Source organism: Phasianus colchicus, chromosome 4 (genome assembly GCF_987193195.1).
Source record: "Phasianus colchicus chromosome 4, bPhaCol1.hap1.1, whole genome shotgun sequence".
Lineage (NCBI taxonomy): Eukaryota > Metazoa > Chordata > Aves > Galliformes > Phasianidae > Phasianus > Phasianus colchicus.
Window position 1 is genome coordinate 24,643,913 of NC_143439.1, and position 16,999 is coordinate 24,660,911.

The window sequence follows — 16,999 nt, forward strand, 5'->3', positions numbered from 1 at the left end:
TCATTCATTGGTAAGATATTCCGTCATCTGTTCTGTTGTGCTTTAGCCTAGGTCGCAAATTTGCTTCATCTCACTCCAGAATGCTTTGAATACACATAAGATCATATGTAATACATGGACCTGAATTCTCACCTCAATGAATGGAAATGTTTCATGACACATCTTTACATGAGACTACATAAAGAAGCTCTTAAAGGACAAGCCTCTTCTATGTCAGCTTGTATGTGGTCTTCTTTTACACAAGTTGGGAAGGGGCTGGGGAATTTTTGTTTCCAGTTCATTCCCCTGAAGTTCAGGGTCCCAACGCTGCTTTTTCCTCCAGATCACAAATTCCACCAGGTCACAATCACTACAGCCCAGGCTGCCTCCAATCTTAACCTTGATAATTCTCTGCTCTGCATTAGTGAGCACGAGATCCAGTAGTGTTTCAGGTCAGGTCGATCTGTCTAATACCTGGAGCAGGAAGTTATCCTCAACAGACTCCAGGAATGTCCTGGATAAATAACATCAAATAATTCTTGATAAGGACAAGCCAATTGGGGGCCAACTGTTGCAAGCCCTTGCGTGGACAGAGGACCAAGGCTTGCAGTTTGTTTGATTGCTCTGCAAGGAGGAGAAAATCCCCCAGAGACAGCCCTGGGTTTTTACATCCCTCGGGAGGAACCTGGGTGTTCCAGAGGGCTGGCCAGCAGAGCTGGAGTGTGGGGAAAGCCTGTAGGGCTTCCTCCTGCAGCCTAAGAATGATAGAGTCATAGAATCATTAATGTTGGAAAAGACCTCTGAGATCATCAAGTCCTACTATCAGAGAGAAACATGAACTTTTATTGAATAAATCTTGCTGTACATATCTGGGGCTGCCTACCATGGCCAGAGCAACCTGATGAGGCCCATGGGAAGATGTGGCCAAGGCCCTGGTGATTGGTGTGAAACACCAGTGCCAAGCACACGAGATGTGAAGAATGTAGTGGGCAGTGGCACTGGGAAAAGCCCAGAAACTTGTGAAACTAGTGCTGGCGCTGGAGCACGTGCTGCAGGTGAGGACAGCTCATTGTGATGATCCAACAATGGACTTTGACATCGCTGTGGGATGGGCAGTGATGCCCCCAAGTGAAGGTCGAATAAAGGTGACGCCCAACAGCTTGGCCAGCCTGAGGTTTGAGACATCTCCAGGCAACGGATTGTGACTCCATAGCCCACAGACGCTTTAACGTGGGTGTAGCAGCTCAGCCCAGCAGTTCGTGCCTGGCCTCCGACCGAGCGTGTGTGCGAGGACTGGAGTGTGGACTGGGCGAACTTTGGTGCTGAACGTGCTCTGGGTGCTGCTAGCACAGCTCTCAGCAGCCATTTCAGAACCACTTTTTCTTTACCCCGTCCCTGCTGGGTTCAGGCAGACGGGACATCCCAGAGAGGCGTGTGCAGCAGCATAGGTAGGCAGCACGGGGCTGGCGTTGGGGGGGTGCATTTTGAGGGACCCTTCCCAGGCCAGTGTGTGACTAATGTCTCTTGTCCTCTTCCAGTGTGACACCTGCTGCTGTAGCGTCAGTTCTGGGGAGCGTGTTGCCATCTTCCGCTCTCCCTAGCCCACCGCAACTGGTGGAAGCATGGAGGCAGCATTAGACACCCGCTGCCCCGTGTGCCTGGAGAACTGGGACAGCATGGCGTACACCATGCCGTGCTGCCACCAGTTCTGCTTCCACTGCATCCAGCGGTGGACTAGCACCAGGCCCCAGTGTCCGCTTTGTAAACAGGGTGTGCGGTCCATCATCCACACCGTGCGAGCGGACAACGACTATGAGGAGCTGGTCCTCAGACCAGCTGCAGTGGCATCCACTGCCAGACGGAGCCCGACAGGCCCCCGAGCAGCCCAGCCATGGCCTGGAGTGCCCACGCATCCTGTGGGTGGCCTGTCCCCTGCCACCTGGGCTTCCCTCTTCAGGGAGCACCCAGCCCTGTTGCGGCCTCTGCGCTCCTGGCTGCGACAGAAGCTGCGACACATCCTGGGCACCGAGGAGCCACAGGCAAATACAGTGGCATGCAGTGTCATCTGGGCCCTGCTCCTCGTTGGCTTGGCAGAAGAGATCCTGATAGAAATGCTGGAACCCGACCTGCAGGGCCATGTGGTGACCTTTGTAAGGCGCTTCATCACCTTCACTGTGCAGAGGTGCGCCAGGGAGGCTCATCGCTTGCTGGGCCTCAACATCGCCCCTGCTGCTGGGGTACAGGAGGCCACTGCATCAGAACCCAGAGCTGCCCCAGGAGAGGAGGCTCCTGTCCCTAGCCCAGCATCCTCCGGCAGCCCTGCCAGCTCCAACAGGGATGACGTGCTGGGCAGGACAGGAGAAGAGTTCAATGGGCATCCCAGCTGCCCACATTCCAACCCTGCGAATGTCACCACGGACCAAGCAGTACCCCATGAGGAGCCAGAAGAGGCTGTGGCGGGGCCCTCTGGCACCAACCCCCCTGAGGGGACCCGGCGAGCCCCAAAGAGGAAAGCCAGCAACTCCCAGCCCTCAGCATCACCAAAAAAGAGGCCACCCCACCAGCAGGATTAGAGCAGTGGTGGAGTTGAAGAGACTGGGACCAGGCAGCAGCTGGGACATACACTGGCCCCAATGGACCCTTGCCATCAGTGTCCAGTTCCACCATGGAAATAAAGTAGAACAAAAGACTGCAAAAAATTAATAAAAAAAAATGTGTTAGTATTGCTAACAGCAAAGCACAGCGGTTGTTGCTTCCCCATCCTTGACAGTTTTTTCCCTTTTTCCTGCCATGCCATGCCACTGTTGCATTCCAGACAGGAACCCCACGGGCTTCAGAGAAGGAAAGTGCAAATTTCTGCACCTGGGGAGAAGCATCCCCAGAGCACTCTACAGCTGGGTTAGCCAGCTGCAGCAGAGCTAGGAGTCTTGCTGGACACCAGGCTGAACCAGCAAGGAGCCCAGGTTGCCTTGGTGAATGGTGTTCTGGGCTGCATGAGGCTGGGTGCTGCCGGTAGGTGAAGGGCAGTTATCCTGCTCCTCTGCTCAGCTCTGAATAGGCCACAGCTGGAGCTCTGGGCCCAGAACTGGGCTCTCCAGCACAAGGGAGACCAAGTGTTCATTTTGCATGTCCGTAGCCCTGGGAGTGCAAACTGTCCCTGTCCCACTTTGATGCACTTGACGGACTTGGTGGGATGTGGTGTAATTGGAGGGCTGGAGGGTTCGGTATGGGGAGCAGGGCTTCGCGGAAATGGAACTGGGGTTCTGGTGGACATAGAGATGGCAGCACTGTGCTTAAGGCCATCTCCAGGTTGCCAGCTCAGAGTGGGTTTTGTACAGTCTCTCACTGTAACAAAGGCCATGCCTGGCCCAGCAAGCCTCTGCTTTGCAGCACATCGTTGGCTCCAGGAGACAGATTCTGAATTTCTGCCTCCCATACTCTCCCTTAAGACATTGCAGATCATAGAATAATGGAATCATGGAATGGCCTGGGTTGAAAAGGCCCTCAAAGATCATATAGTTTCAACTGCCCTGCAGTGGGCAGGACCACCGACCACTAGACCAGGCTGCCCAGAGCCACATCCAGCCTGGCATTGAATGCCTCCAGGGACAGGGCATCCACAACCTCTCTGGGCAGCCTGTTCCAGTGTTTCACCACCCTCTGAGTGCAAAACCTCCTCCTAATATCTAACCCAAACCTCCCCTGTCTTCATTTCCCCTTGTTCTATCACTATCCACCCATATAAACAGTCATTTCCCCTCCTGTTTATATGCTCCCTTCACTGTGAATTTTAAACTTTTTATACCTTATTGGTTTTAGACTGCTGAAAAAATATTCTGTTTGGGGGATTTCTGATAGTGTTTTTTGTTATTGTTTTCTATTTCTCTGATTTGCAAAGTCAAATTGCTTTATTTATCTACTTATTTAAAATCAGAATGTTATAAATGTTGTCAGCATACCACGTAAGTCATCCAGTAACCACCTTGGTAGTTTAGTGGCTCAGCATAGACAGTGGTATTGTCAGTTATTTCCATTGTTCCTCTGACATGGCACACAACCTAGCTCTCCCATATACTTGGTATAGTGTAGTCACGCTAGGTGAAGTATTGAGTGGAGTTCTTTGTTTGCTGCCCCTCAGCACACAAATAAGTTTTTGTCTTGTGAAGGCCTTGCATCTCCCATCATTTTTGTGGGAGTTCTGGTTGCTCTAACCTGAAGCATCACACATATCCTCCAGATGACCCCATTTATTTCTGTGTTAAATGTATTAATTACAAAAAGAAGTGACGTGCTCTTCTTTCTCTTTCTGCATGATCTTGATAATAAATTAATTGATTTTGTTTATTTTTCCTTATAAATTGGAGAATACCTTAACAATGGAGCTTTATGTTCACTGTTCAATATGAAAGATGGGTATTTTGATTTTTTTTTCTTCTGATTGCTGGCTTGTTTGAATTCTCATGTCCTTTTGAAATTTCGGTCCTGTATGTTTTAAACAGCTTACTTAATAATATCCTGCTGGTTTTTCAGGAGGATCATTGATATAGTAAATGTTTTATATTTTTATTTTGAACATACTCTGCTTTTGTAAGGTGAGATGCCAGGTACCAAAGAACCTTATTATCTAATCCCAGCATTGGGCATGCAAATAAGGCCACTACTATGAATACAGGAAAAGTCAGTACAGAATGATGTGTAGTTTTCACATATCCCACAAATTAAAATGCCATGTTTTGCTCCATGTGTCTTCAGGAATCATTCTTTAATTTGCTTTCGGTCTCCTTCCAGGTGTGGATGTGTGGAGGTGGCATGTTCGATGTTCCATGCTCTAGAGTTGGGCATATCTACAGGAAGTATGTCCCTTATAAAGTTCCTTCTGGCACCAGCCTAGCACGTGTGAGTAATTGGGTTTTGCTGTTTTTCATTTTCATTTATAATCGCTTTCTTCATTTCCTGTGAACTAGTTTCCACACCTAACAGTAAGCCATTAAAATGTGAAACGAATGTTGCTTTATTTTTCTGAAATGAGATGTGCAATTGCTGCAGTTATGCTGCCTTGCAGAGATAAAATTGCAAAGAGCAAAATGAAAGCTTAAAATTGTAGGGTTGGACATTTCAGAGCAGAAGTGTGTTTCATAGCAATTCAAAAGAACCTAAGAATAACCTAAGGCTTATGCTTCTTGAATAGCACAGTGTTGTCAGTCATAGCAGGACCAATTTGAAAGCACGTTTTCTTATCTGTCAGCAGAACAGGCAGAATCTTGCATAAGGAATATTTTCTGAGGGAAAAGAACTGAGCAACAATGATTTGAGCGACTGTCTAATTATTGTATAAAACCTGGTTATGGGATGCCGCCAGCTCGGAGCCCTGTGAGTCAGAAATTAGAAGACCTCTAGATATTTCTCAAAGACTACCATCCATATCCACATGGAGCTTTTTGCTCAAGAGAAAATGTTCTGTAAGTTTCTGGAGATGTTCACAGGATGTCAAAAGATGGGAGATAAAGGGCACAGACGTAGCTTCCAGGCAGATACTAGTATTTATTCATGCTTAAGTTTAATGTTTTCTATTTTAGAGGATTTTTTTTTTTTTAATAAAATGGCATTAATATTAAAGTCTGTGTATTGCCATACGATAATATTTTACAAATCCTTTTTTTCTTAATAATGCAAACGTGGTAAGAATAAAATATATTTCTTTTAAAGGGGAGATATTCTTAGTTTTAGCAGCATGGAACAAGTCTGGCTGTGATAACTCCAGAGACAGGAATGAGGCCTTCTGTACTCCCTGCCTGACAGCTGCCTAGAGAGAGAAAAAATTGCCTGAAAAGAATGTCCATGTAAATAACAAGGCACAGTAACGGGATTAGTGGTTGTGGTAGTGTTAGTGACAAGGGGATTGATTAAGTTGAGAGATTCAGATCTTCCCCTAAGCTAACTATGTCTTCTCAAAGTGTCCTTACTCAGATTTCTACACTGGTTGATGTAAACTGCTTTGTTATTGTATCCCCTGGTGAAATCACACTTAACTTGATATTAGAAGTCCAAGTTTCATTCTTTCTTTTCCCCTACTACAGAACAAAGTATCTCATAAGAGAATATGCTGTCTTGTGCATGACCTGTAGGAGTCAAATTCAGTCATTTCTGTTTGTACTTACTAGCATCTCATACAGTTCAACACTATCTTTCATGGTGGCACTGTGAATACTTGCAGCCAATGGGTAGCCACAGCCTGCAGTCTCCCTTTTTTTCTATTCATACGTATATGTGTGTATATATATACGCATGTTGTGTATTTTTATTTTTATACCATGTATTTATTTTCACATGATTCTAATGAAGCATTTGTGAAATATTGACACCCTAAAATACCAGACATAAAATTAAACACCTGCGCATACTCTGCCCTGTCTTGTGAGAAAAGAGTAATAGCATGTTGATAAGATGGACCTTATCCATCTCATTCAAGAAATAGTTCCATCTGTGTTAGAATCTGAAACATGATGATGCTTAGGTAAATTTCTGGCATATGTTAAAATTTGAAAGAAAATTTGAATTTTCAGGTTCTTAATTTTTTTTCTGGTACAGTATTCTAAATCAAAATATGACTATTAAGATACATTTTATCAAGGTTGCCAACAGTACAGGATCTTCTGTACATTTTAGTGTTTGGGGCTATCTTAATAACTAGCCTAGGAAGAAATGACCCTGAACCATAACACTGTGTTTAAGCCTAAAAATATTCCCTTTCTATCATCCAATCCAGAAAAGCAAAAGCAAGTACGTACTCATCTTTCATATATCAGTCCCTTTGAAACAGGCCATTTGTGGTTTTGAATAAACTGCTCTAAACAGAGCTGTTAGCCAAAATAATGCTATGACAAATTGCCTAGATTTTTCAGCAATCTTTACCTTATTCTCCAAATATCATGATGTTCTCCAAAGATTGTAATTTGCCTGTAAAAATATTTTATCTGAAACTTCCCTCCAGTTCAATAATGTAATGGATAGCATACCAAAGAATACCCAGAAGTATTATCTCTGCAATATTTTCAGTACTTAGTTGTTTCCATAAAACATTTTGCTAAATCTTTTTCCATTTTCTGCTGTGTAAAGGAGGATGCTGGAGGTGCAGTTCACAAGGGAATAAGCCACAGGAAGCCCAACTGGGATTGTGTAAATGGTTGCAGTAGCCCCTTCACTTGTCAAGAGTGAGCTTTCTGTTGTGTAGATACTGCTTTAAAGAAGCATGGATATCCTCATCCTGTCCCTCAACACTAGCACAAGTGACAAAGGGGTGAGTTAGAAAGATGGAGTTTCTAGACAAAGGCATAACTCAGACCATGCCATGGGTCTCTCTTCAAGCTGTTTCAGCCTACATTTGCCCATTTTACCTTCCCTTCTCTTAGAATTTCACCTGTTTACATCTTTTAGTAGCAAGTTTCAACATGCAATTTCAGCTAGCTATGTAATATCTGACCAGTTTAGGTATATTTTTAAAGAGCTATGATCTGCCATGAGGATAACTTGATTTATAAAAGGAAAAACTTGTCAAAAACTGTTTTCTGCCTTCCCCATCAGTAAATAACAATTAGCATACCACACACAATAGCAGATGTCATTACATCAATTTTCTATGTCCTTATTTTTGTATTTCTATCCTTTTCTGTCATTCTAGACCTGACAGGCCTACACATACCTTATGTGTAGAAAAAAATCCACCTATGTCTGTAAAACATTTGCTGTACAGAAGTAAAGCAAACTGTAAACATGCATAGTAGATTTATAAAACAGGCCATTACAGAATCACAGAATGGCCCGGATTGGAAGGAACTTCAAAGATCATGAATCTCCAAGCCCTCCCCCCCACCGCGGCTTGGCCACCAACCTACACATTTAATACTAGACCAATACTAGTCACAAATAAATGCAGATAACAAACCTTTTTCTGGAGATGTCTCAGGATGTCACTGCTTGCCAAGGGCCCAATTTATAGATAATTGCACATAAAATGAGATTAATGGGCATGCAGATGACAGCAGTGATTCCTCAGTGTAGTGTGGAAGTAGCACGTAATTATTCATTCATTTGTTCAGTCACCCTCTGCACAACACTGCAGCGACTAATAGATACTTTTATTTGTTTGTTTTAGGTAAAGTATAGCAAACTAGGCCTCAAATCTTAAAACCCCATGCAAGTCATTGTCCTGTTGAGAACTTCTGAATTGTTTGACTGGATGCTTTAGTTGCTTTATGATATTCTTCACTGTTGCTATTTTTTTTTAAGAGTTACATTTAAGCCTTTTTTTTTTTTTTTAATGAGTTACCTATGAAGTTAGACATTAAAATTCAATTAGCAATTTCTAGCAATTTCTTTTAGATGTATCCCAGAAAATTATTTATTTTATTTTGCTTCTTGTTGGGGTGGGGAGATTTTTCTATTCGTGATTCTGCCAGAGCTATAACAAAATCGTCAATAAGCAGTCACTTTCAATAGGATATGCAGAGATGATCTCAGAATTTCAAAATATATCCACAGAATTTTTTTTCATTTACAGGTATCTTACACAGCATTTTAGCCTTAACTCAGAACATTAGAGCATTAGGCCTTCCTGAAGGGAAGGGCAATCCCACTGAAGTTCACGTTTGGATGCTAACCCAACAGCATGGTGAATCCTAATCTTAACCTGAATTCCTCCCTGCACTCCAGGACGTGGGATCCCAGAGCACAGTGATCCTCTGACCCAGCAGACACAAGCCCGATTGCCTCATTACACAGTGTCGCTGAATTGGGACTTGCAAGAGTTTGTCTCAGGAATTCAGCTGCTAAAGGTGGGTTCAGATTCCCACCTGAACCATTCTCTCAGCCTTTTTCTGTGGCTTTGAAAAGATAATTTCTTTAAATAAAGAAATGTAGCTAGACCATTTGGTGCTGTGATTACGTTTGCATTTTTTGGCAGAGCTTCCTTTAATATTATGATCATTTATTTTAATTATTTTTTTTCCAGCTGCAGATAATGTTTGGGCATTTTCTTAAAGCAGCCCTTCAACGTTTTCTTTTGTTTCCAGACAAATTAAAGAGCAGAGGAGAAACAGTTAGGTAAAGAGAGCTCATAGGGCTGTGTTTTCTTGTGAGAGGAGTGCAAACCAGTAGATGTGGCACACTGCTCAGGGGCAGTGCTGGTACTTTCATAGTCACCTCCTTAGTGCTTAGCACACTTTCTAATGTTTGTTCAACAGCCTGGCAATGAAAGCCAGGTTACGTAGAAATGTGTCTGGAAACAAACTACTGAACTCTCTTCTAGGATTATCAGCAAAGGTGGGCTGTAGGCTACCAAGTCTGAGTCTGCAAAGTGGGCACCACAGTAGCAAACAGATGTTACACCATTTTCTGCTTCCTGCAGAGGAGCAGGCATCAGTAAATAAAGTTTGTATTTATACCTTTCTGAAAGAAACAGTTATCTCTAGAGTGGCCAAGTGAATGCTGTGCTGTACTCTCTCTCTCCCCACAGCTGCCTTACAAACAGGCTGAAGAGATGTGCAGGCAGAGCTTGAGACAGGGAGCATCCTGGCAATGCACCATGTGTGCACACAGAACCCCACAGTCCAGCCTCAAGTGAGCAGAGATGTGTCCTTTAGTGACAGCTGGCTTTCCCCAGTCATCTCTTTCCTTTTTTCAAAGTGTAGATTTAACTTTTTTTTTTTTTTTTTTTTTTTTTTTTTTTTTTTTTTTTGTGGTGGAGATACAAACATTGCTAAAAAGAATGAAATTCGGGCTGTTTTCAGGTGACATCTCTAGAATTTCACTTTTAGGTATTTACAGTATACAGGCTGAAAACAGTCTCTTGCTTCTCTGCCAGTTGTGCTGTGCTAACTCCCACGAGAGTTATTTATATACACCACCAGCTTTGTCACCTAGTTAGTGCACTGTCTTCCATCAAGAAGCTTTTCTTTTACACCTGCAGGCATCTCTTTATTTGCTTGCTTTTTTACACAAATGCAAACCATTACTGGAATGAAAGCTAATTAAGTTTTAAACATGATTATGTACAAAGGACCAAAACAAGATGTTGGAGAGGAGAAAAGGCTGCCAAACAGTAGCACTGCCTAATGCCAAAGGAAAAAAAAAAAAGGGGGGGGAGTTAGGCAAGAAAAGGAACAGGAAAAAAGCCCCCATTTGACCATAATCGATGTGGGCAGATACTGATATCTGCGTGTCACAAAGCTGTACTTAGTGTCCAGGAAATGCTTTATTATGCTTCCACTGTATAAATGTACAGAAAAGAGTAATGGTTGTCACTGAAGGAGGAGCATTTGCATGGCATTCAGGTTTAGGGTACTGTTTTTCTCCTTGTGAGCGCTGTGAGGATTTGTATTCTGCTGCCTCTGTCATATTAATCCATACTTGTTGAATAGGTTCCTCCAGTCATGCTTTTTCTCCTTTTTCGCAGTGATTTATTGTTACATTATATTACCCATTTGCCAGAAGAGCATAAAGTATAGTTCTCTTGGCTGGCTGGATCCCAGTGTGCTTTTTAAATACTTCTTATGTAAAACAAACTGTACATTACATTATTTCTAGCCAAATGAAATGCAGCTGCTACCAGACATAAAAAAGATACCCGTCCTGAAGCAGCAACAACACTGTACTTCACAAAACAAACAATAAAGAGCATTTAAAATAGGAAGATGAAGTGGGTAGAAAGAAAATAACCACGTGTGAATGTTATTAGGAAGAAATATGTTTGGTTGTGGCAGGGATTGTCGCATTATTTTTGGCAAATAAGCAGTTGTATCCCCTCCTACATTTCATAGCTGAAGTCTCTAGACATGCTACAGTGTCTCATGTTTGACTGATTTAATTGAAAGTGATTTTTTATGTCCTTGCTGATGAGAGAAAAGACTGTTGTGACACATAAAACAACACCAGATATGTGTGTGTCTGCTGGTGACGTACAGCTTCCTGGAAAATGGCCGGGTTAAATGTAGGACAACAGGAATTCATTGCAGGATGCACCTGTTCCCATGGTAGTTGAATATTGACAAAAGCAAAGTCTGTGGATTGGGATTAGAGTTGGTTTCATTCCAAGAGTGAGATAGGCACAAAATCAGAAGAAAACAGTTATGTAGGTGAAGTGAAACAAATAAGAGAACTGTAGTACTGCTTTAGTGCCACTGGATAACACAAAAACATACTTAGGAACATCTGGAGAAACTGAAAACAGAAATTGCATTTTAATGATAGCTTAACTGCTGCATCAGGAACATAAATAGGAAAAGATGTAACTGTTGGGATGGAGTTTTGCAGGTTTACAGAGTGCAGTGGTATGTCTCTAGGTAATATTTTTGTTATGAAGTATGTAATTATCTCTCTCTTCTCAGGGACCAATCTAGTTTAACCTTGCTCAGAGAAAATATATATGAATATATCCTTTGCTATGTTTCTCCCCAAGTCCAGTTTTCCAACCTGCTAACCAGTGCCCACTTTCTCATTGAATTTCAGTAATAACATGTCTCTTGAAAAAGGCGGACAATCTTGCATCTTCAAAAGGAAGGGGCTGTCATTTGATCAAAGAGATGTATGTTTACCACTCACTGTGGAATGTGAACAGGACAAAACAGTCCATGAAATACTTCTTTCTATTTTCTCCAGTCAAGTAGTTTCAACTCTTTATTGAAGTCTGGATATCAGTGACATTGTAACTTACTGTCTTGTTGTAGAACACTGCTGAAAGAAAATCAAACACAAAGTTCCAGTTTTGAATGTGTGAGTTATCTAAAAAATCAAGGAAAACTTGTCCAAATATAAGCCCAGTAGTAAAGGATTTACCAAAGAACAGTGCTGTAGCAGTGCTTCAAAATATGATCATTTCAAAAATGCATGCATGGACAACTGATGGCAGCTGATGAATGAGCCTTTCTGAGGCTGATATGACCCTTGCATGCATCGCTCAGCTTCTAGGTGGCACTGTCACAACCTTACACATAGAAGTATGCATCTTCTCCAATATCTTTGGGCTTTATTTTTTATCATGGAAGAACATTCCACTGACTATGATGAGAGAGAACAAGTCATCACTGATCTGTCGTGGGTAGATCCTGAGAAACTCCTCAAATGTCCATCTACAATTCCAGTGACTTCCTTATATTGTGTATCTAATTCATGTAACTATTTAGTATCAAACTGGTCCACATTTAATTACTCCCATTATTTTTTTTCTTTTTATTTTTTTCCCCTTCAATTAAAACTCCAACTTAACTAGGCTGAGCATCTGTAGCCTTGCAGTGACTAGTAGTTTGCCAAGCTACAGCAGTTTTTCGGTTGTAGAAACGTATTTCATTTGTCCTCTCAGAATGCATTTAGGTGAGGTGTTTAGATTGAGGTAAAAGAATCCAAGCACGTGATCTACCACATCATGAGAGATCTCCAAACTGATTATTCTTATTGATAAAAATATTTGAAAAGGTATTTTAGAATCTGGCATTTAAAAGACTTCTTTTCTGAAGAAGTCTTTTGTAATCTGCAGAAGATAATGCAAAGATTATCAGAGTTAGAAACTGAGATTCAAGCCAACATTTATTTTGTTTGTTTTAATTTCTTTGTAGATTAACTTTATTGTGAGTCTGGAGTGCAGTAAGGCATCCACAGAATGCCAACTGATCTCATAGGCTCTTAAGTCTCATACATTATGAAGTTCTTATAGTGTCAAATGGCTTGGCACCTGTTTTAATTCACATTATCAAGATCTGGTAGCTGTTCTTTCTCATTTATGGAGTTTAATATGGGCACATGCACCAGAATGTATCTAGCCTCATTTCAAGGCTCAGGCAAGAAAGACATGACACAGTCCTCCTTCCTCCACAATGTCAAACTGTCACAGATAGTGGGAAAATCAGTTCTCGGAGAGACTTATAAGGGACTTGAAATCACTTCCTTGCAAGTATATCACTTGACAAGTAAGCCTTAAAGTAAGATGACTTCTCTCACATTTCAGTTGTGAGCCTCTTCCTTTCAGTTGGTAAGGTCAGTAGGAAACTAGAATCTCACTGAAATTTGTGGAGAAGTTATGTTCCTGGGAGGTTCTTCTCATAGAGCAACCTCTCACAATATTAGACAGACACAGAACTGCAATACTCAGCAAAACTCAGCAGAGCTCTTTCATCTCCAAGGACATGATAAGTTATTGTACTGTAAGTAGAAATGTGAATGATGTTCACTTTTGATTGCGTAAGGCTACTCTGGACTAGCTTGCAGAATTTGATCTACCTGACTTCATTCATTCTAAATATGGGGGTTAACTTCAAACTGTTGTTTGAAGATTTTGTTACTGGTCTGTACGTGTTTATGTTAAAGTGAAATGTTGTGATTACTGAGCTTCTGTAGTGAAAATAAAGGTAAGAATCTCTTGTTAACTGAAGACAACAAACCTCTTTAAAGTGTTTGGATACAGAATGCTTTCTTCTTGTAACAACCAACTTCAGAAAGAGCTTTCCACTACTTCAGGTGGGAGGGCTGTTTACAAACATGTAAACATGTTCCTAAATAGTCCAGAAGTTTAGAGCTAGCAAATAAGGAGTTTATATTTTTAAAAGGATACCTACTGAAATTCAAAGGGCTGCCTCATACAGGTTCAGCTAACAATGGTAATGTATAATCATGCAAAGAACATATAGTTTCATTATAGAATCTGCCAAGGTGTGGATAATTTTTAGCATAGAAGAGAAGCATAGGTTTTGGAAGAACTAAGGAACAAAGTTTTAAATAGATTTAGATCCTCTCAGTCTTACTTCAGTGCTTGGTAAAATTATGGAGAAGATTACTCTGAGAGTTACTGAAAAGCACAATGCAATCATTAATCAGCCAACATGGGTTCATGAAGAGAAAGTCCTGAGTCCTGTTTATGAACTTTTTTTCCTTTTATGACAAGGTTACCCTCCAAACTGACCAAGAGAAGCAGTTGATACAATATTTTTGAATTTCAACAAAACTTTTGGCACTTTTTCTCACAATATCCTTCTGCATAAAATGTCCAGTGTGCAGCTAGACAAATATAGATTGCAGTGGGTGAACAATTGGCTGATGGGTCAGGCTCAAAGGATTGTTTATAGTAGATGGAGTTACATCAGGCTGGTGGCTAGTCACTGGTGTGATCTGCAGAGCTCCATTTTAGGGCCAGTTTTCTTTAACATGTGCATCAGCGAGCTGGCTACAAGACTCAAAGGTGTACATGAAAGCATACAGAGTACGCTTGCGAATAACGCTGTAGAGGAACTGTTGGATCATGGCCCAAACCTCTGATTGACCACTTGAGGCGAGCACTGAGTCAGCTGTGGGAGCACAGGTGAAAGCAATTCACCTGTGTGATCAGCTACGCTCCACCTCTCCTAGACCCCATTTAAGGGCTGACTGCCACTGAGGAAGGGTCTCTCTCTCTGGAGATCAATCCTTGTGGAGTTTACTGCAAGCTTACAGCACCAGTGAGCACTTTCCATTTCTCTTTGATTATTATCTTTCCAATGTGATAATCTTAGTAAGCCTAACTTTTCTGTATACTTTTTGATCATCCAATACTTTATAGTACTTGATATAAAGTATACGTACTGATCTTACAAACACTAAAATAGAAGAAGGTCTTTGTTGACTCCCTCAAGGGTAGAGAGGTCTTAGAGAGAGATCTTGATATATTAGAGCAAGTGTTGAATTCTGCACCTGGGATGGAACAGCCCTGTATATATTACAGACTAAGTGACAGAAGGCAGGAGATCAGTCCCCACAGAAAGGGATCTAGGGGTTCTGGTTAAAGACAAGTTGAATTTGAGTCAACGCTGTGCTCTGGAAACCAAAAGAGCCCATTGCACCCTGGAGTGCACCAGGCCCAGCATTGCCAGCCAGGTGAGAGAAGGGATTGTCCCACTCTGCTTTGTGCTGGTGTAGCCTCACCTCCAGCACTTTGTGCAGGTTTAGGCACCACAGTGTGAGAAGAATATAAAACTATTAGCATCCAAAGGACAGCTACAAAGATACTGGAGGGCAAGGCATATGAGGAGCTGCTGAGATCCCTTGGTTTGCTCAGCCTAGAGAAAAGGAGATAGAGGGGAAGTCTCATGGCAGCCTGTGGCTTCTTTATAAGGGGTGCAGAGGAGTAGTACTGAGCTCTGCTCTCTGGTGACAGCACCAGGGCCTGAGTGAATAGCATGGAGCTGCGTCAAGGAAATGTTGGGCTGAGGATTATGGAATGGTTCTGCATCATGGGGCAGTGGGCATGGCACTGAACTGCCAGAGTTCAAGGGGCATTTGGATATCGCTCTCAGTTTTGGATTTGAATTTTGGGTAGTAGGAACCTCTGTTGGTTCCTTCTAACACAGGATAATCTATGATATCTGGATAAAGCAGTTTACCTGATACCTGGGGAGTGACATGCAGAACTGTATATTCTTCAAGTTTGATAAGATCCCACCATCACAGGAAAGGGAGGAAGGAAGGATTACATCAATTAAGGATTTTGTTGGAAAACAAATAGATTTTAATGGGTGAATGGGAATTTTGAGCTAATAAGCAAGTATAATAATATGTAGCATGTCTGTTGGACTCCTTTCTCATTCAGTTACAATCATCTAGGGAAGAATGCAGTTCTTTTAGATTCTCCAAATAACAGGAGAAAACTCCAGCAGTCTTCTATAAAACCAATGGCTTACATGTCCACTGAAGTTACTTTGAATTTTTCTTTCCTAAGAAATGTTTTTACGGTACTTTTACAGTATGCTTTTTAATATGGGAATGACATTATTAGATAAAGAGATTACCAAAAAAGTAGTATGATATTTTCTAGAACAGTCTTGAACTTTATTTGCATTACAGTAAATGAAGTGTGCAGCATATACAAGTGGAAAACGTGCTAGAAGGATCACACTTGTTTTCCGGGATTGTCATTTATGTGTTGTTCTTAAGTTTATTCTGGCTTTCTTCGTCCGACCCAGTTCCTGTATTCTTGAATTCAAATATCTTGTAAAGAAATGTAGGTTTTTATTCAATTACAACAAAAGGCAATCTTATGTGAGGTATGAGTCGTTTCTGTGTAGGGATAGAAGTGATGTGATTTCTTAAACTTCTTTAATTGTGCTGGCTTTACCCCTGCAGGTTTTAATGTATTTTCTTTACAGAGACAAAACACCTAGAAACTTATCTTGCAATTTCAGCTAAAAGTTCATTCTGTATCTTGCTGTCATTATATTCAGATCAGTCTTATTAGTTCAGAGACTTCTAGTTTGTGCAGATTAATAAAATTCAAGAAAGGATCTTTCAAACGAATCTCAAGAGCAAATCAGAGTAAGAATCAGGCTAACTTATATGCAGAGGACGTTCTGAGAAGAAGCTTTACCTTATGTTGCTGATAATCAGATGCATATTGTCCTCCAGCTTATTACAGAGCAAATCTCAGCATTTTGCAGTTAGCGTTCTATAAAAAGAATATTACAAAACTTTATGATCTTGTTTTTACAAACAAAGCAATAAGAATACTTCAGCATGTCAATGTCATCCTGCAAGGCGTTGGTTTATTAGTGAGATAAGAGGTTATTGGGCTGCTGTGGAAATGCAGAATAGACTAAATCTGTACTCCACTTCAATATCTGCATATAAATTCATGTAGAAAAATAGAGAAATAGAGAAAATTCCCACCCTTATCCCACAGCTATTTAGACTCCATAATGCTAAACAAAATAAAATTTGCTTCTTTCAGACTTATCTGCCTGGGAGTTTTTCTTACAAGTCTTCTCTGTTTTATAATTTCAGGAAGCTAATTTAATTTGACCAAATTCTTACACAAGAAAATTGGTAGTTTTCTTTCCTGTAAAGTGCCAACAAAAATAAACTTTGTGGGACATAAGCCAGAGCTGGGATTCATTAAAAAATGGCCCTTGATTATGTCTACAGGATGAGTGCAGAAAGCCACAGGATGCCTGTCCCTCCAGTTGCTTTGCGTCAGTTCCACTCCAGGATTATGGGCTATGCTTTTGCAGAT

At 41.5% G+C, this 16,999-nt stretch overlaps 2 protein-coding genes across 4 annotated transcripts in view; both read left to right on the plus strand.

Annotated features, from left to right (window-relative positions):
• Window positions 1-16,999, plus strand: part of GALNTL6 (polypeptide N-acetylgalactosaminyltransferase like 6) — a 432,220-nt gene that overhangs the window by 387,136 nt on the left and 28,085 nt on the right. For all 3 annotated transcript variants that reach the window (XM_031607482.2, XM_031607481.2, XM_090138919.1), the window contains exon 8: window positions 4,768-4,875. In XM_031607482.2, coding sequence (XP_031463342.2) covers window positions 4,768-4,875 — 108 coding nt within the window. The remainder of the gene's footprint in view (window positions 1-4,767; window positions 4,876-16,999) is intronic.
• LOC116238024 (E3 ubiquitin-protein ligase Topors-like) lies at window positions 821-2,727 on the plus strand. The gene is made up of 2 exons (XM_031607483.2): window positions 821-1,427; window positions 1,518-2,727. Exon 2 carries the CDS (start codon window positions 1,602-1,604, stop codon window positions 2,550-2,552), a length of 951 nt encoding a protein of 316 aa, XP_031463343.2. The 5' UTR covers window positions 821-1,427; window positions 1,518-1,601; the 3' UTR covers window positions 2,553-2,727.

What these genes read in the sequence shown, in the direction of transcription:
- LOC116238024 (XM_031607483.2), top strand. Translation starts at nt 1,602, where the DNA reads ATGGAGGCAGCATTAGACACCCGCTGCCCCGTGTGCCTGGAGAACTGG.